Source organism: Oncorhynchus clarkii, chromosome 5 (assembly GCF_045791955.1).
Source record: "Oncorhynchus clarkii lewisi isolate Uvic-CL-2024 chromosome 5, UVic_Ocla_1.0, whole genome shotgun sequence".
Lineage (NCBI taxonomy): Eukaryota > Metazoa > Chordata > Actinopteri > Salmoniformes > Salmonidae > Oncorhynchus > Oncorhynchus clarkii.
The window spans coordinates 72,297,012-72,316,486 of NC_092151.1; the positions used below are offsets into that span (position 1 = coordinate 72,297,012).

The 19,475-nt window shown below is 41.7% G+C and overlaps 2 protein-coding genes across 7 annotated transcripts in view; both read left to right on the forward strand.

Annotated features, from left to right (window-relative positions):
• The first annotated feature begins 2,364 nt into the window (after positions 1-2,364).
• LOC139409353 (complement C1q tumor necrosis factor-related protein 7-like) lies at positions 2,365-12,291 on the forward strand. 2 transcript variants are annotated; one of them, XM_071154372.1, is made up of 3 exons: positions 2,365-2,605; positions 7,806-8,045; positions 10,549-12,291. In XM_071154372.1, the coding sequence occupies exons 2-3, from the start codon at positions 7,814-7,816 to the stop codon at positions 11,175-11,177; spliced, it is 861 nt and encodes a 286-aa protein (XP_071010473.1). In that variant the 5' UTR covers positions 2,365-2,605; positions 7,806-7,813; the 3' UTR covers positions 11,178-12,291. The 2 variants fall into 2 exon arrangements, with proteins under 2 accessions (XP_071010473.1, XP_071010472.1); XM_071154371.1 differs by lacking the exon at positions 2,365-2,605 and adding an exon at positions 7,218-7,393.
• Positions 12,292-13,228: 937 nt separating this feature from the next.
• The window catches only part of LOC139409344 (coiled-coil and C2 domain containing 2A), a 32,031-nt gene continuing 25,784 nt past the window's right edge, over positions 13,229-19,475 (forward strand). For 3 of the 5 annotated variants that reach the window (XM_071154349.1, XM_071154348.1, XM_071154352.1), the window contains exons 1-9: positions 13,239-13,382; positions 13,690-13,812; positions 13,965-14,049; positions 17,708-17,764; positions 18,133-18,213; positions 18,400-18,559; positions 18,723-18,823; positions 18,999-19,103; positions 19,283-19,384. In XM_071154349.1, the coding sequence (XP_071010450.1) occupies positions 13,799-13,812; positions 13,965-14,049; positions 17,708-17,764; positions 18,133-18,213; positions 18,400-18,559; positions 18,723-18,823; positions 18,999-19,103; positions 19,283-19,384 (705 nt within the window). In that variant the 5' untranslated portion in view covers positions 13,239-13,382; positions 13,690-13,798. Of the gene's footprint in view, positions 13,383-13,689; positions 13,813-13,964; positions 14,050-17,707; positions 17,765-18,132; positions 18,214-18,399; positions 18,560-18,722; positions 18,824-18,998; positions 19,104-19,282; positions 19,385-19,475 lie in introns of all 5 variants that reach the window. The other 2 variants (XM_071154351.1, XM_071154350.1) reach the window with 1 other exon arrangement.

Here is a 19,475-nt window from a genome sequence, read left to right on the forward strand (position 1 = left end):
TTTGAACAAATAATTATGTAATTGATGTATCAATATATGACTGTTTTAATATATCAATATGGTTAATATACAAGTACACATTTACACCTTTTATTTGAAGGAAAGAAACATTGAGGGTTCTATTATATTCATGGAAGACACTTGAGATCCTCCCCCTGTTGCATCGAGGCCTGCGGTGCCTCTCCTCATAGATGCTCTGAAACTTGAATATAACACATTTTGAAAGGCTGATTAACCTCAAATATGTGTTGTGATGTGCAATACTGTTTCTAATGTTTGTATAAAAAGTAAAAATTACAGTGTAAACCTTTTTAATGCAGATTTATTTTTTTCATTGCATATTTTGCAGATTTCTGATCCACAGTGTCATTTTTTACTGTCAGAAAAGAAACCCCTTTTTTTCATTGCAACTATTTTTCAATCCAGATATCTTTGTACTGATGTAAATGATTGTAGTTATTTTGGATAGTGTTTTGCTACCAAAAGGAGAGAAGTTTTCATGCATATTTCTATTTAATTTTATTCCGTTTTTTATTTTATTTAATAGAAGCAGAATACTTGGAATAATTTTTCATATTATATGTCATTGATATTATTTTGTATTTTTATGTGGAAATATATATAATTTTAAGATGCCAATTGCTAAGATATTATTTTAATTTGAATTATTTTTAAGCTAAATCTTTGTAATATTGTTAAAGTAACTCATTTCTAAATCGGAGTTTGTGTATTAATTCACAAAAGTGGTTTATGAGGTGTTCGGATTGTAATTACTACTCAATGGTTCTTTGATATGCAAAATTAATATCATGTCGATTTTAATTTTTGTTTTGTATTTAAATGGGGTGTTGATTACAATCTGTTTTCTTTCATTTCCTGAATAAATAAAGACCCATTCTGTTCAGACACAACATGCCTGCCTTTTTGTGTTTGTCAAAAGGCTTTGCCTATTGTTTAGGATGACATTGCTTTTGTGTAGGTATACTTTGACTTCACTCTACAGGGAGAAATGACCCTCTGCTTACTAGCCTAACTGTACAAGGAGTCCTCTAGTTGTATGTCTGAATAGGAGTGTAGTGAGTGATATTAATCATTATATGCCTCCTCTGAGTCTATAGAACAGCGACTATTTTTGAGAAGTTCTTAAATGCATTTTAGACCCGGACAGGCTGGGCTCCCCTGTGACTAGTAAATATATGGCCAGGGTCATTGTGCAGTCAATATGGTAAACTGCTTAGCACAGCAAGCATCCTGGGAGAGTATGGGAGTGAGGCGAGGCAAGGGTAGATTCAGAGTAAATGGGTTTGGAGATCAGTTTTGTCAGGTGGCCAGATGTGACCATTACCAGGGTAAAGGTGGCCGTCATTTGCACACTCAGAACACCTGCCTGTGCTTCCACGGAGAGATTGTGTGTCACTAGCCAAACACCAGCCAGGAGCCCATCCTACAGCACCCCAATACCAAAGGCCCTATACCATACCATAGCCATCCTCCTCACAGTCCTAAAATCAAGGAAACACCAACATAAAGTGTATTAATAGGGTGTTGGGCCACCACAAACCAAAACAGCTTCAATGCACCTTGGCATAGGTTCCTCAAGTGTCTGGAACTCTATTGGAGGGATGCGACAACATTCTTCTATGGGAAATTCCATCATTTGGTGTTTTGTTAACTGCTGTCTCCGGCGCCGCTACAAAATGTCCAATGTTTAATTGGGTTGCGATCTGGTGATTGAGGTGGCCATGGCATATGGTTTACATAATTGTCATGCTCATCAAACCATTCAGTGACCACTCATGCCCTGTGGATGGGGCATTGTTAATCTATGGGGGCATAGTCATGGTAGCCAAAATAATGGCCTGCCCAGAATTTTATACATGACCCTAAGCATGATGGGATGTTAATTGCTTAATTAACAACACCTGTGTGGAAGGACCTGCTTCCAATATACTTTGCATTCCTCATTTACTCAAGTGTTCCTATTATTCTTTCACTTACCTGTAGTTTTAGTGCGTATGCAGTATACCGCCATCTACAGGCTAAATATTGCTATAGCTGCAAATTCTCATTTGCAAAAAACATTTCTGAATGATCATTCTGTTACAAGAATCACACTCCAGAATGAAGTATAATGTCAGTAGTTGACTCTTTAATGTGGACTGGTGGAAAGGGTGTGTATTCAGGCCTGCACTCTGAACTTATGAAGTCAGTCCTTAAGTTGGTGATAGTTGTTTTGCTTTGTAGAAAGTTTATAACGAGACAGAGGAAGTGGATGAGGGAGAAAGAGGGAGGGGTGTGAATGAAACAGAGAGGGGGAGGTTTGAATGACTCTAGGGAGGCTACTATTACAAATCAAGACTCTGAGAGGGAGCAGAGAGACAGAGGGAGCCCTACACAAATGTTTGAAGGAGCCCTACAAAGACGAAGGATAGGAGAGCGAGACAGAGAGGTTGAGAAGGAGACTATGTTATCCAAGGACATTCTACTCATCTCTCATCACCAAGGACACAGGACTGTGACCAGGAAGGAGATCTGAGGATTGACACAATTATACTGATTTGAAGTTGTTGAAGCAGTCAACAAGAGGAGCAGCTCTCAACCTGTGGTAAGAGCATTCAGCTGGCAAACGTAACATCTGCATGTTTCTTAATACCATACATACAGTATGCCAGTGCTATGATCACTCACATTATAATCAAATAAAACTAATATTCTTTACTTTGGGGTATAAGTTATTGGATGGGCCATACATTTTTAGAATAGATCAGAGACGCTGGCATGCTGTTTCACTCTCATCATCTCAAAATAACAACCTCAGCTGGTCATCACCTTTGTCTTAATTGAAGCAATAAGGCCTGAGGGGGTGTGGTATATGTCCAATATATCACGGCTAAGGGCTGTTTTTATGCACAATGCAACGTGGAGAGCCTGGACATAGCCGTTAGCCGTGGTATATTGGCCATATATCAAACCCCTGAGGTGCTTTATTCCTATTATAAACGTTATAAACGTTATACCAATATAATTAGAGCAGTTAAAATAAATGTTTTGTCATACCCTTGGTATACGGTTGGATATTCCCCGTCTGTCAACCAGTCAACATTCAGGTCTCAAACCACCCAGGTAATAATGTTCATTTTAGCATGTGTACCAATTAAAATAATGGCACTATACTTTTAAGAATGTGTGAGTTCTGTCCTTTCTTTCTGTGTGTGTGAGCGTGTGTATACCTAGGTGAACATTTTGTGTGTGAGAATGCATGCATCTGAGAGTAGAGCAGGGTCAGTGCTTTAATGATGGGTAGGTCCCAGTCATGACATCATCCCTGCTGGGCAGAAATTGTGGGTGGGGATTCTCCCTCAGAGGGCATTTCTCACACTCGCTCTATGCTGAGTTCATTACAGTACTACCCTCAAATCGAAAAACATGTTCCACCGAGAGCAGCTGCCTTTAGCGTAAATAGCCCTAATTAATAATGGGGGACCAGGGGGTATCTATTTCACAGTGCTGGCTGAGCTTGTTCACACCAGTATGTGAATTTGTGAGTGTATGTTCATTGGGTGGCCTTTGTGTGTGTGTGTGTGTGTGTGTGTGTGTGTGTGTGTGTGTGTGTGTTGGACTGTAAATCATTTGCATGTGTGAGAATAAAGCATTTACACAAATGATTTATATTATGTTCCGTGGGTTGTGATTCCCCTGATCATGATCTTCATGTCTTCCATCTTCAGGACAGTGTTCATTCTGTATCTCTAACATCTCACAACAAACATTGCAGAATTTAAAAAAAACTCATAGCCATGGAAACCCAATGTTAGTTCCACTATTCCTAAACACACGCTATTGTCAGATACAAAGACGTGGAACAGATGTACAGACACACAGAGCTAACATGCTCACGCCCAATTGCCCAGACATACTGTATACACACAACAACAAAGAGCAAAATTACAGGCATTAATATACTCAGATCTCACAAATATCCATAACTGTACCTGTTTGACTCCATGGTTCAGGTTTTTGTTACATTACTGTATACTCAATGTACAAAACATTAAGATCCCCTGCTCTTTCCATGATATAGACTGACCAGGTGAATCCAGGTAAAAGCTATGATCGATCCCTCATTGATGTCACTTGCTAAATCCACTTCAATGAGTGTGGACGAAGGAGACAGCTTAAAGAATTGACACATGGATTGTGTATGTATGCCATTCAGAGGACGAATGGGAAAATCAATATTAGGAAAGTGTTCATAATGTTTGGTACACTCAGTTATTAACTACATTATACATGCTGAAGCTGAAGATAAACTCCCAGGCATTTTCCTGTATCAAGTTGAAGCTGGGTTTACCAAGTCGTTCAGTGCATGCTGTTCAAGCCACTGAGCTATAAATTATCAAGCCGGCTAGCCAGCTAAACAGACATCTCTGCAACACATCTGTTTGAAGTCACGTACACAAGAATACTCAACCAATCACACGACACAACACTGGACTGGCCAAGGGCTGGCATTTGTTAGTTCGTCCATCATTCCAGTGACATTGACCATCCAGCCAACTTGACACAACTGTGGAAAGCATTAGAGTCAACATGGGCCAGCAACTCTGTGGAACGCTTTCGACACCTGGTAGAGTCCATGGCCCGATGAGTTAAGGCTGTTCTGAGGGAAAGGGGGGGGGGGGCATTCAATACTAGGAAGGTGTTCCTAATGTTTGGTACACTAAGTGTATATTAAGCTGAAGATAAACTCCCAAGCATTTTCCCACAGCATTTTTCCACAGCTGCCAACCATTACCGCCATACATGCATATTGTTTACAGTATAATTACGATAGAGAATGAAATATAATTACTGTTGTGAAGCATATCTAACAACACTTGTGAAGTCAATTATGTTTCCATGTGGTGTGTAACAAAGTGTCTAACTTCATCTGTATGATTTAAGCCTTATGACCTATCATGTTTTGCCAAATGGTATCCAGCTACAGTTTGGTATCCAGCTACACTATGGTATCTACAGTGGGGCAAAAAAGTATTTAGTCAGCCACCAATTGTGCAAGTTCTCCCACTTAAAAATATGAGAGAGGCCTGTAATTTTCATCATAGGTACACTAACTATGACAGACAAAATGAGAAGAAAAAAAATCCAGAAAATCACATTGTAGGATTTTTTATGAGTTTATTTGCAAATTATGGTGGAAAATAAGTATTTGGTCAATAACAAAAGTTTATCTCAATACTTTGTTATATACTCTTTGTTGGCAATGACAGAGGTCAAACGTTTTCTGTAAGTCTTCACAAGGTTTTCACACACTGTTGCTGGTATTTTGGCCCATTCCTCCATGCATATCTCCTCTAGAGCAGTGATGTTTTGGAGCTGTTGCTGGGCAACACGGACTTTCAACTCCCTCCAAAGATTTTCTATGGGGTTGAGATCTGGAGACTGGCTAGGCCACTCCAGGACCTTGAAATGCTTCTTACAAAGCCACTCCTTCGTTGCCCGGGCGGTGTGTTTGGGATCATTGTCATGCTGAAAGACCCAGCCACGTTTCATCTTCAATGCCCTAGCTGATGGAAGGAGGTTTTCACTCAAAATCTCACGATACATGGCCCCATTGATTCTTTCCTTTACACGGATCAGTCGTCCTGGTCCCTTTGCAGAAAAACAGCCCCAAAGCATGATGTTTCCACCCCCATGCTTCACAGTAGGTATGGTGTTCTTTGGATGCAACTCAGCATTCTTTGTCCTCCAAACACGACGAGTTGAGTTTTTACCAAAAAGTTATATTTTGGTTTCATCTGACCATATGACATTCTCCCAGTCTTCTTCTGGATCATCCAAATGCTATCTAGCAAACTTCAGACGGGCCTGGACATGTACTGGTTTAAGCAGGGGGACACGTCTGGCACTGCAGGATTTGAGTCCCTGGTGGCGTAGTGTGTTACTGATGGTAGGCTTTGTTACTTTGGTCCCAGCTCTCTGCAGGTCATTCACTAGGTCCCCCCGTGCGGTTCTGGGATTTTTGCTCACCGTTCTTGTGATCATTTTGACCCCACGGGGTGAGATCTTGCGTGGAGCCCCAGATCGGGGGAGATTATCAGTGGTCTTGTATGTCTTCCATTTCCTAATAATTGCTCCCACAGTTGATTTCTTCAAACCAAGCTGCTTACCTATTGCAGATTCAGTCTTCCCATCCTGGTGCAGGTCTACAATTTTGTTTCTGGTGTCCTTTGACAGCTCTTTGGTCTTGGCAATAGTGGAGTTTGGAGTGTGACTGTTTGAAGTTGTGGACAGGTGTCTTTTATACTGATAACAAGTTCAAACAGGTGCAATTAATACAGGTAACGAGTGGAGGACAGAGGAGCCTCTTAAAGAAGAAGTTACAGGTCTGTGAGAGCCAGAAATCTTGCTTGTTTGTAGGTGACCAAATACTTATTTTCCACCATAATTTGCAAATAAATTCATTAAAAACCCTACAATGTGATTTTCTGGATTTATTTTTCTCATTTTGTCCGTCATAGTTGAAGTGTACCTATGATGAAAATTACAGGCCTCTCATCTTTTTAAGTGGGAGAACTTGCACAATTGGTGGCTGACTAAATACTTTTTGCCCCACTGTAGCTACAGTATGGTATCTAGCTACATTATGGTATCCAACTACAGTTTGGTATGTAGCTACAGTATGGTTTCCAGCTACACTATGGTATCTAGCTACAGTATGGTATCCTACTACAGTATGGTATCCAGCTACGGTTTGGTATTTAGCTACAGTATGGTATCTAGCTACAGTATGGTATCAAGCTACAGTATGGTATCTAGCTAGCATATGGTATCCAGCTACAGTATAGTATCTAGCTACAGTATGGTATCTAGCTACAGTATTGGTTCCAGGGAAGAAAGGTTTCCATGATGTGGTCTCTTATATCCCATCCATACAGTCACTTGATGACCCCTGGTTTGCTGCCCAGTCCTTACAGAACCAAAGTTACCTTTCTTTCGCTCTCTTTCTAAACCATAATTTATCTCATTGCTAAGTGCAATCATCAACTCTTTCAATAACATGATTGTTATTGTGTTCTGTCAATGTTTCTTAGGTCCAAGAGCAGATAACATGGCTGTGTTTCTGTGCGTGTCTGTGTCCAGAGGGTTATTTCAGCCTTGGGTTGCTCTGACATAGTTGTTCTGGCTGTTGTGTCATAACTAAGGAATGCATTGACAAAATGGAATTGGCTTGGAAGCGAGGCAAAGGCTTCTCTCACTGCTGCAGCCGCTAACACATTAATGCGACTGGGGGGGCTGACAACAGAGAGGAAGAGAAAAAGAGAGTCCAAAACGCAGCGTTATCCATTAGGACCCACATCTGGCGCTGTGGCTGTAGTTTGGCAGGAGAGAGGTGCGGTGCGTGATTCTTGATTCCTTCATATGTTATTTTACAGGGGAATCTGCTGTGTTTTATAGTGCTGTGTCTAATGCTTATTATTTTAGCAGGTTCCTGTGTTTAGTCCCTCCGACCTTATCTCAGTCTGTCTGTTGGCTAGCTGGCACTAGAACATGCTCCTCTCCCGCCAGGACACTGCTGTGTTTTCATTTCTGGTCATCTCTAATAACTGGAATCTAAACTGGGCTGTTTCTCAACTTAGAAGAAAGTTTCCAGATTTGTTAGATTAATATGCACTCAGATCATGCACACTCTGCCATTATAAGAGAATGTCACCCGTTTGTGAATGTGGTCATTGAGGTTGTGTTTCAAGTACTATACAGTAGGTCTGATGAAGTGGCGGTTGTTTTCTTTTCTCTCTCTACAGAGCTGAGGATGTGGCGGTTGGTAGGCGTGGCCTTTCTGTGCCAGTGTGTGATTGGTCAGCTGCTGGAGGCCAAGGTGAGAGGAACTCCACCTCGTCTGATCTGCAGTGTTCCGGGGTTGCCAGGGACACCAGGTAAACCTGGCCCCAACGGGCCTCCAGGGGCCAACGGGAGCGTAGGAATCCCAGGAAGAGATGGCAGAGATGGCAGGAGAGGAGAGAAAGGAGAGAAGGGTGGAGCAGGTACAGTACTGACCTTATCTAACTCCATAAAACATACATACAATCAGAGGCGTCATGCCCATAAGTAGCACAATAATCATTGTAAAAATATATAATCAAGTTAGAGTAGCTAGCTTGTAGAACTACTGTATCTTAGCTGGCTTGCCTGCTGGCAAGGTTAATAGACTTTAGAAAAGCAAGCAATTACTAAATGTACTGGATATTGCAGAGAAGCATATTTCGTTTTTAGTTTTTTTAAGTGCCACCCGTCAGGAAGATACAGACAGCTCAGGAGATCTGATTAGATATGAAGAAAAATAAACATATTTTTAATATAGAATTAAAGCATAATGATTATGGCTCTAGATTGCAGGAAAAAGCTGTTTCAGGTGAAAAATGCTAAATTCTCCAACTTACAGACAGGAGACGTAGCCCCCCTCCAGATCACCTCCCCAGCCATCCTCACGTACTTTGTGGCCCCTCAGAGTTTTGGGGTAGATGACGCCCCTGCACACAGTTCAAATATTGACTCCGACTGTATATTTACTTATTGTCTACTTTACCTCCATGAACACGCCATGGCCTTTTGGCAGTAAGTAAATATATAAACATTATAACGATTGCATCGAAAGACAAGTTTACACCACCAAAAATACATTTCAGTCCTTTTTAATTATCCTAACCCAAGCATTTCACAATCTGAATCTGCCCTGCAGATGGGTTTGCTCTCAGGACATTAAAGAGACTTCAGTAATTGATGTAGAAGACAAGTGGGACCCTCCAGTGATCTCTGAAATTGTGTTTATTAATCATGGTCAAACTACATCAGCTACACAGCCATATTTCACCAGGGAGACCATGAGCCAGACAAAAAAATGTATGTGATGTTTGGTTTAAATCAAAACTACCTCTACCAGGTGTTTTTCTAAGACCAAGGTTTCCATGTGTCTGAGCTTCCCACGCAGTTCCCTTTATTTGGGGTGTGTTCATATTTTTCCCAATGGTTGGATGCCTGGTTCTCCTGTCTTTGGAGTGATCCAAAAGATAATATTTTATATGGGTCAAGGAAGCTGAAATATTTGGAAGAACAAAGTTAAATCACCGCCTCTGTTTTTTTGTCAGTGTCTGTTAGTGTCATCCAAGTGCAACACGGCTTTAAGATAAACCTTGTTTTAGATCCAATATGTACTATGTCAATGAGCTGTAAATGTCAGGCTCACAGTACCTGCATTCTGCATGATGTTCTTTTACAGACTTACACATTTAAGAGGAACCTAGGCATGCAAATACCACACAGACTCTTTCTCTCACACACATCAGAATAGCACACATTTTTTTCACACATTCAGTACATGCATACACATGCATACACATGCATCCTGTCCATTCTTTCCTAGCTCCAATACAATGTGATGGTTTGGTTTGATACAATCCCAGATTTGACGACACTGTACAACAGTCAGTGCAGTAGTCAAACATAGATTGTGACTGGACTCCAAGGGCGACATAATAACCGAGGATGGCTGTGAGGCGCTGAGCAGTGGTGGAAAACTACCCAATTTTCATACTTGAGTAAAAGTATAGATACCTTACTAGAAAGTTACAAGTAAAAGTGAAAGTCACCCAGTAAAATAGTACTTGAGTAAAAGTCTAAAAGTATTTGGTTCTAAATATACTTAAGCATCAAAAGTAAAAGTCTAAATAATTTCAAATTCCTAATATAAAGCAAAATAGACGCCACCATTTTTTTTGTGTGTTTAGTGAGTCTGCCAGATCAGAGGCAGTAGGGATGACCACGTGTTCTCTTGATAAGTGTGTTTAGTGAGTCTGCCAGATCAGAGGCAGTAGGGATGACCACGTGTTCTCTTGATAAGTGTGTTTAGTGAGTCTGACAGATCAGAGGCAGTAGGGATGACCACGTGTTCTCTTGATAAGTGTGTTTAGTGAGTCTGCCAGATCAGAGGCAGTAGGGATGACCACGTGTTCTCTTGATAAGTGTGTTTAGTGAGTCTGCCAGATCAGAGGCAGTAGGGATGACCACGTGTTCTCTTGAGAAGTGTGTTTAGTGAGTCTGCCAGATCAGAGGCAGTAGGGATGACCATGTGTTCTCTTGATAAGTGTGTGAATTTGACAATTTTTCTGTTCTGCTAAGCACTCAACATGTAACAAGTACTTTTGAGTGTCAGGGAAAATGTATGGAGTAAAAAATACATTATTTTCTTTAGGAATGTAGTGAAGTAAAAGTTGTCAAAATATAAGTAGTAAAGTAATGTACAGATACCCCACAAAAAAACTTAAGTAGTTCTTTAAAGAAAGTTTACTTAAGTACTTTACACCACTGGCACTGAGCCTATTCACTAATCCTTAAATAGTAGGGTTTTACATGCACAGGGAATCAGCTTACTCATATTACAAATAATCCAACAATACTGGTCAAATGTGATAATAACTGTTCAAGTATGTGTCAATGGCAATACACAGCTGGAGTTACAGTCAGTCAGAACACCAACTGTCTCCATTTCAGGGGTAAAGGGGAAAGTCGGCCCAACGGGTAAACTTGGCCAGCGGGGTGACCGGGGTCCTGGTGGGAAGAGGGGTCCTGGTGGAGAGAGCGGGGATGGGGGCCTACCTGGTCCTCCAGGGCCCCTTGGGAAGAAAGGGGACAAGGGCCAGCGAGGGCCAAGGGGGATGGCAGGAGTCTGCCGGTGTGGCAGCCTGGTGCCTAAAGCAGCCTTCTCTGTGGGAATCACCAGCAGTTACCCTGCTGAGAAGGAACCTATCAAGTTCAACAAGGTCCTCTTCAATGAGGGGGGGCACTACAACCCAGAGACGGGTAAGTTCATCTGCGCCTACCCAGGCATCTACTACTTCTCCTATGACATCACACTGGCCAACAAGCATCTGGCCATCGGGCTGGTGCAGAACGGACAGTACCGCATCAAGACATTTGATGCAAACACGGGAAACCATGACGTGGCCTCTGGGTCCTTAGTAATGTTCCTGAACCCAGAAGACGAGGTGTGGCTGGAGATCTTCTTCAAGGACCAGAATGGCCTGTTTGCAGATGCAGGGTGGTCTGACAGCCTGTTCTCTGGATTCCTGATCTATGCAGACACCAACTACCTGGACTCACTAGCAGAGGACTATGCATAGTTACTTATTACATTCAATAAAGAACTGAGAGGACTGAGTTTATAGCCTCCCCTTGATGCATTTAGAGTATCTATTTCATAATGTTTTATTTATATTCTATATAAATACAGTGAGCTCCAAAAGTATTGGGACAGCGACATTTTTGTTGTTGTTGTTGTTGTTTTGGCTCTGTATTCCAGCACATTGGATTTGAAATGATACATGAGGTTAAAGTGCAGACTGTCAACTTTAATTTTCATCCATACCAGATTAACCGTTTACAAATTACAGCACTTTTTGTACACATTCTGGCGGACCAAAAGTATTGGGACACATTCACTTATATGTGTATTAAACTAGTAGAAAGTTATGTATTTGGTCCCTATTCATAGCACACAATGATTACATCAAGCTTCTGACTCTACACATTTGTTGGATGCTTTTGCTGTTTGTTTGGGTTGTGTTCCAGATTATTATGTGGCCAATAGAAAATAATGGTAAATAATGTATTGTGTCATTTTGGAGTCACTTTTATTGTAAATAAGAAATATAATATGTTTCTAAACACTTCTACATTAAAGTGGATGTTACCATGATTACGGATAATCCTGAATGAATCGTGTGTAATGATGAGTGAGAAAGTTACAAAGGCATAAATTTAAAAAAAAATGCTAACCTCCCCATTATTGTAAAGGTTGTCTTGAGGGTATGATATTTGTGAGTCTGTAACTTTCTCTCTTATCATTATTCACAATTCATTCCGGATGTGTGTGTATGACCTTGTGTGTTTTGGGGTCATGTAGGAAATCATTTTTGTTTGGTGAACGTAAACAATGTTTTTTGGGAGAAAAATATCTAAGTATCTAAGTGATAATAAGCTATGATTTATATATTTCATGAATACATGTTATGATATTTACTTCAGTCATTAATGAGTCTTCCCTGTACCTTATTTTTTTAAAGTATTGAATAGTATTAGTTGAATACTATTAGAGTTTAAGGCACAAGTACTGTACTGTTTTTGAGTGTGGTGATATGATATAGATGCTCAATCCCAAAAGTGTAATGTAACACAGATGTTAAACACAATGCTGAACACTGGCTGTAATAAACCATTTCATCCCTATCAGCACAATCATTACACTTCACTATCTTCATAATATCCCACATAACACTATAAGTATAGCAGATAGTCTGACTCTGCAGAGAAGTAATCAAGTCATCTACTGTATCTCTACTATCCAGAGATTACCATTGTGGTCTGGTCCAGCTGAATGAAAGTGGTGTGTCTTGGACTCCTCCCTGTGTGTTTTTGGCATGATCACTGGAATTTGAGAAGCTATTTGTGTTCTTGTTATGTTTACCATCGGAAAATAGGTATTTTCTCATTTAATAAAAATTCTGCAGGTGAGTATGGGAGTATGGAGAGGTTGGGAGCCCATAAACACGGAAACAAATCTGTACCGACATGAGGGGTGTGTGTGTGTGTGTTGTTTCTAATTCAGCTGTAGCATGTAGAGCCTTTGGGGAAATACAGTTCTAGAACACATATATGAGAGAGAAGAGTGGGAGAGTGTTGCATGTGTGCTTCTGGAGAGTGTTACTAAACTATACAGTGTTCATCCCTTTTTGGATCTAAACTGATGGGAAGATACAATGTTGCCAAATAGTCTTGCCAGAATTTAGTTAATAACGCTACAAGACAAAAATATGTTTGATTTTATTACTGATCTGGTATTTGATTATTGGATTTAAAGGAATATTTTCATGACAAATGTAATTAATGTACATCGTAAGTGTTCATTTGAAAAGTCTAATATCATGATGTTAATCCACACACTCTTCCATTCAAATCACCAAATGGGGGGGGGGGGGGTGGGGACCATGAAAGACCATGAAGATTGATCCGCTGAGCAACTGCTGTACGCATCGAGATACCATTCGACAAACGGAAGCAAACCTGTGAGACTTTACGGACACCGTAGAATGTGACGCAATCACTGTTCGATGATTGACAAATCCGTGCATCAATGAAAACCCTAGATGTTTGGGCGAGAATAGGATACAATACTAGAGTGAACCAATGCTGTTTGCAAGGTTGTTCGAGGAGTAGTTGATATCGTTACTAAGCAGCAGCAACAGCAGTAAGCCTGTATGTTATAGTTATCAAGAGGGAGAAATTAGTCACATTTTTTGTTGTCCAATGGATAGTCTTTTTACCTCCAGGTCTGTACACATAGTCTTCAGTTTTTGTATATCGAATAACCTAGTTGTCTTATAATATTACCCGAGGCCACCTTTGTAGTTGTTTATCACCCCAATGGACTGTAGGCTAAATATTATATCGTTTTCACACCATTGTCTGAGCTCGAGGGCTTTTACCTAGCTAAATTACTTTATAGAATGTTCGCCTTTGTTCCACAGAGCGGTACATTTGGTTACATTGTTGATTATTTGTTACACGCTCTAGTAACGGTTACAATGTTTCATTTGTTGCACACTCAAATTAAACTGTTGCAATGTTTCATTGCAGAGTCAATCTCGTTCGACAGGATATAATGTAGCGGTTCACATTAGGGATACCAATAGATTTAAAGTTGAAAACCAAGCCATTTAAAGTTGAACTTCTTCCCATCATCAATATGGCCTCCTCAAGGTAACTGTCAAATTGTTTTAACTTTTTATTTTTAGAAACATATTTACTTAGCATTGGGTTTCCCTGACCATAGTATTATTTCTTGTTGAATGAATAGAAATAGTCTATGCATAGCAGGCCTAATTTGCTTGTGAAACTGTCCTCCATTTCAGCGATCTTCGGGAGAAATTACGAAAGAAACGACGGGCGCTACAACAGACTCTGCAGGTCAAAGACGACGTGGATACAGATACCCAGGTAATGCATAACATACATTCAGTCATATACAATCGCTCAGTCCTTGATTAAGGGACTAGCTTGCTGCTGAGGTTTTGAGAGTATCTCCAAATGTATTGTTGTCATAGCGCTTCACTCTAATAGCACAACTGACTCACTATGTGCCTACCAGTACTCTACATTAAATTGAAATCACATGCGCCGAATACAACATCACAGTGAAATGCTTACTTACGAGCCCCTAACTAACAACGCAGTTAAAAAAAATATGGATAGGAATAAGAAATAAAAGTAACAAGTAATTAAATAGCAGCAGTAAAATAACAATAGCGAGACTATATACAGGGGGTACCGGTACAGAGTCAATGTGTGGGGGCTTGAGGTAATATGTACAGTACATGTAGGTAGAGTTATTAAAGTGACTATGCATAGATGATAACAACAGAAAGTAGCAGTGGTGTAAAAGTTGGGGGAGGGGAGGCAATTCAAATAGTCAGGGTAGCCAATTTATTAGGTGTTCGGGAGTCTTATGGCTTGGGGGTAGTAGCTTTTTAGAAGCCTCTTGGACCTAGACTTGGTGCTCCGCGTGCGGTAGCAGAGAGAAAAGTCTATGACTAGGGTGGCTGGAGACTGACAATTTTTAGGGCCTTCCTCTGACACCGCCTGGTATAGAGGTCCTGGATGGCAGGAAGCTTGGCCCCAGTGATGTACTGGGCCACTCGCACTACCCTCTCTAGTAGAGGTCGACCGATTAATCAGAATGGCCGATTAATTAGGGGACGATTTCAAGTTTTACTAACAATCGGAAATGTGTATTTATGGACACCGATTTGGACGATTTATTCTTTATTTAATCTTTATTTAACTAGGCAAGTCAGTTAAGAAGACATTCTTATTTTCAATGACGGCCTAGGAATGGTGGGTTAACTGCCTTGTTCAGGGGCAGAACGACAGACTTTTACCTTGTCAGCTTGGAGATTCAATCTTGCAACTTTACAGTCCAACGCTCTAACCACATGATTACACCTGATTACATTGCACTCCACAAGGAGCCTGTTACGCGAATGCAGTAAGCCAAGGTAAGTTGCTAGCTAGCATTAAACTTATCTTATAAAAAACAATCAATCAATCATAATCACTAGTTAACTACACATGGTTGATGATATTACTAGTTTATCTAGCGTGTCCTGCGTTGCATGTAATCGATGCGGTGCGTATTCGTGAAAAAGGACTGTCGTTGCTCCAACGTGTACCTAACCATAAACATCAATGTCTTTCTTAAAATCAATACACAGAAGTATACATTTTTAAACCTGCATATTTAGCTAAAAGAAATCCAGGTTAGCAGGCAATATTAACCAGGTGAAATTGTGTCACTTCTCTTGCGTTCATTGCACGCAGAGTCAGTGTACATGGAACAGTTTGGGCCACCTAATTTGCCAGAATTTTACGTGATTATGACATAGCATTGAAGGTTGTGCAATGTAACAGGAATATTTAGACTTATGGATGCCACCCGTTAGATAAAATAGGGAACGGTTCAGTATTTCACTGAAAGAATAAACGTCTTGTTTTCGAGATTATAGTTTCCGGATTCGACCATATTAATGACCTAAGGCTCGTATTTCTGTGTTATCATGTTATAACTAAGTCTATGATTTGATAGCACAGTCTGACTGAGCGATGGTAGGCACCAGCTGGCTAGTAGGCATTCATTCAAACAGCACTTTCGTGCGTTTTGCCAGCAGCTCTTCGCAATGCTTCAAGCATTGCACTGTTTATGACTTCAAGCCTATCAACTCCCAAGATTAGGCTGATGTAAATGACTAGCTAGTTAGCGGGGTGTGCGCTAATAGCGTTTCAAACGTCACTCGCTCTGAGACTTGGAGTGGTTGTTCCCCTTGCTCAGCATGGGTAACGCTGCTTCGAGGGTGGCTGTTGTCGATGTGTTCCTGGTTCGAGCCCAGGTAGGAGCGAGGAGAGGGACGGAAGCTATACTGTTACACTGGCAATACTAAAGTGCCTATAAGAACATCCAATAGTCAAAGGTTAAATACAAATGATATAGAGAGAAATAGTCCTACAATTCCTATAATAACTACAACCTAAAATGTCTTACCTGGGAATATTGAAGACTCAGATTAATCGGTATCGGCCTTTTTTGGTCCTCCAATAATCGGTATCGGCGTTGAAAAATCATAATCGGTTGACCTCTACTCTGTAGTGCCTTGCGGTCGTAGGCCAAGCAGTTGCCATACCAGGCAGTGATGCAACCAGCTAGGATGCTCTCGATGCAGGATGCTCTCGGTGCAGCTGTAGAACCTTTTAAGGATTTGAGGACCCACGCCAAACCTTTTCAGTCTCCCGAGGGGGAATAGGTTTTATCATGCCCTCTTCATGACTGTCTTGGTGTGCTAGGACTATGTTAGTTTGTTAGTGATGTGGACACCAAGGAACTTGAAGCTCTCAACCTGCTCCATTACAGCCCTGTAGATGCGAATGAGGGTGTGCTCAGTCCTCTTTTTCCTGTAGTCCACAATCATCTCCTTTGTCTTGATTACATTGAGGGAGAGGTTGTTTTCCTGCCATCATACAGCCAGGTCTCTGACCACCCTATAGGCTGTCTCGTCATTGTCGGTGATCAGGCCTACCACTGTTGTGTCATGGGAAAACTTAATGATGGTGTTGGAGTCGTGCCTGGCCGTGCAGTCATGAGTGAACAGGGACTACAGGAGGGGACTGAGCATGCACCCCTGAGGGGCCCCTGTGTTGAGGATCAGTGTGGCAGATGTGTTGCTACCTACCCTTATCACCTGGGTGTGGCCTGTCAGGAAGTCCAGGATCCAGTTGCAAAGGGAGTTGTTTAGTCCCAGTGTCCTTAGCTTATTGATGAGCTTTGAGGGCACTATGGTGTTGACTACAGCTCAGCGTTCAATGAATACCATTCTCAAATAGGTGTTCCTTTTGTCCGGGTGGGAAAGGGCAGTGTGGAGTGCAATAGACATTGCATCATCTGTGGATCTGTTGGGGCGGTATGCAAATTGGAGTGGGTCTAGGGTTTCTGGGATAATGGTGTTGATGTGAGCCATGACCAGCCTTCAAAGCACTTCATGGCTACAGATGTGAGTGCTACGGGTCTGAAAGTCGTTTAGGCAGTTCCAAACAGAATGGAAGGAAGTGGGGGTTTATTAGATCGCCTACGAATTCTCAGAAGGCAGCCCTCCGGCCCCTTTTTCCCCGCCTCCTCTTCACACAAATCACAGGCATTTGGGCCTGTTCTTGAGAAAGCAGTATATTGTTCGCGTCGGCCTCATCAGACTCATTAAAGGGAAAAAAGGAGTCCTTGGTGAGTAATCGCAGTCCTGATGTCCAGAATGTATTTTCGGTCATTATGTACAAAATATGTTATACGAACAAAAAACACAATCGGTTGGCAGCACGTAAAACGTCTGCCTTCTTCTCCGGCGCCATCTTACTGACTTTGATACAGCTGTGAGCCTCTAGAGACAAGATACAAGGTACTTTATTGCCAGACAGAGGAAGTACAGGCTTTGACAAGACTCAACAAGTCCTGAAAGCGAGTCTCACCTGCACCCACTGAAGAAGTCAAATGTGAATACACATCCACACACACAAACTGGCAGGACTCTGTGTCTAAGTGCTCTGATCTGCCTGGTAGGCTCTGGTCCCAACAGACAAGAAGCAGAGTAAGGAGAGAGGACAGACGACTATGGAGGTTGGTGTGTTTTCTCCCATAGCCTCCTTGTAGCTGTGATGTGGCCTAGCTAGCCTGTAGTCACCTTGTGTGCTTTCTTCCTGACTGCAGTCTTCTGACCTGCCTCGTCTCTAGGCGAGGTGGTGAACGTGTCCAGACTGCTTCTCTCTCTTTCCTCTGTAGAGTTCACTGAGTTCTATAGGTTGTGTGCTGTAGTTCTCTCCTCTCTCCTAACATTCTACTTCTTCTTCTGTTTTCTTTCTCCCTCCTCGAAGGGGATATTTTATCACTCTGCAGCAGCTGCCTTCATATGAAGTCACAGGCCTACCTGTAATATTGTAGGATGTCTATGACTTTGAACCAACTGTGTGTTTGTGTTGGATTATTAGGAGCTAACAGCTGGTGAGGAGGAGCCTGGAGATACACTGAGACGCAACCTGAAGGCTCAGAGACAGAAGAGGAAGAAAAAGGTATTGAAGTTAGAATTCACTGGCTCTGTCCTAGCTATAATCATCACCACTTTTCTTGTTGATTAATAGTCTTAAACTTAAACCCCAGTGTTATTACAGAGTAGTAGAACTACTAGTAAAGTATTTTCTGTCTGTTTCATTAAATGGGTTATCTTATCAAATGTTGACACTTGCTCCCTCTCCTAGCTTGAGAAGGCGTCTACAGATGATACACCTGATGACTCAGTGGTGGAGCCCCATGATGAGACAGTGGTGGAGGTCACTGCTGTTCAACAGATCAGCCACGATGATGACAAACCAGAGAAGCCTGTCATCGTGTCCAGTCCCACTCACTCCCAGAGAGGAGGTGAGACTGTCTATCCTGCATGTCCCCTAACCTGGTCCTCCCTAGCCTATTGCTGTCAAACAGAGAGGAGTTGGTTAACAGCCCAAACAGACTGGACCACCAGGGTAGTTTCTCCCTACTCTGTCTCCCATAGGTGTTGTTTCATACCTGTCTCTCCCCTCAGACCTGCCACCCCGGCCTCAGGCCAAACCCGCGCCAAGCTCGAGCCACTCAGAGAGCTCCACCATGAGACAGCGAATGAGAGACAAGCTGAGGGCAGCCAGGGTAAACACAGCCTCGCTCTACTCAACATGTATTATTGATTAACTACAGAGATTCCTAATTTTGTACAATTTCCTTATCAAAGGTTTCAGGACCAAACTTCCTGTTTATTCTCCAGAAATCTTATTGTTTGATTGAAATTGATTGAAAATGTATTGTCTCTTGTACACTTCATCAGTCCAAAGCAGAAAGTCTTCTACAGCAGGAGGCTTCCTTGGAGGCGCCAGCTAGTCGTTTGCAGAGTCTCAGAGACAGAGACACTCTCACCAGGTTTGACAGAGAGGTGAGGACCTGACTTCTACTCACTTTCTTCACTGTCTATGTGCATATAGTAGTCCAGTACCAGCATCACTGTACAGAGATAATCTTTTATTGGAGAATTCATTAACCATATTTGAAGCATGTAATTCACTATGCTAACTAGCCTGAAAGTGAAGGTCATGATCCGCTGATGTTTTCCAGACAGAGCCAGACCTCAGGGCGGGGAGAGATGACCACTCTTCTCCCCTCAACACCAAAGTCAAGTTCCGAGAGACAGTCAGGCGTGTCAGGATAGAGAGTATAGTGAGTGGCCAAACTGCTCTCCTTTGGTTCTTGTAATCTAATAGATTGTATGATTAAGGTTAAGGATTTTATCAATGTCCTCTGTTTTATT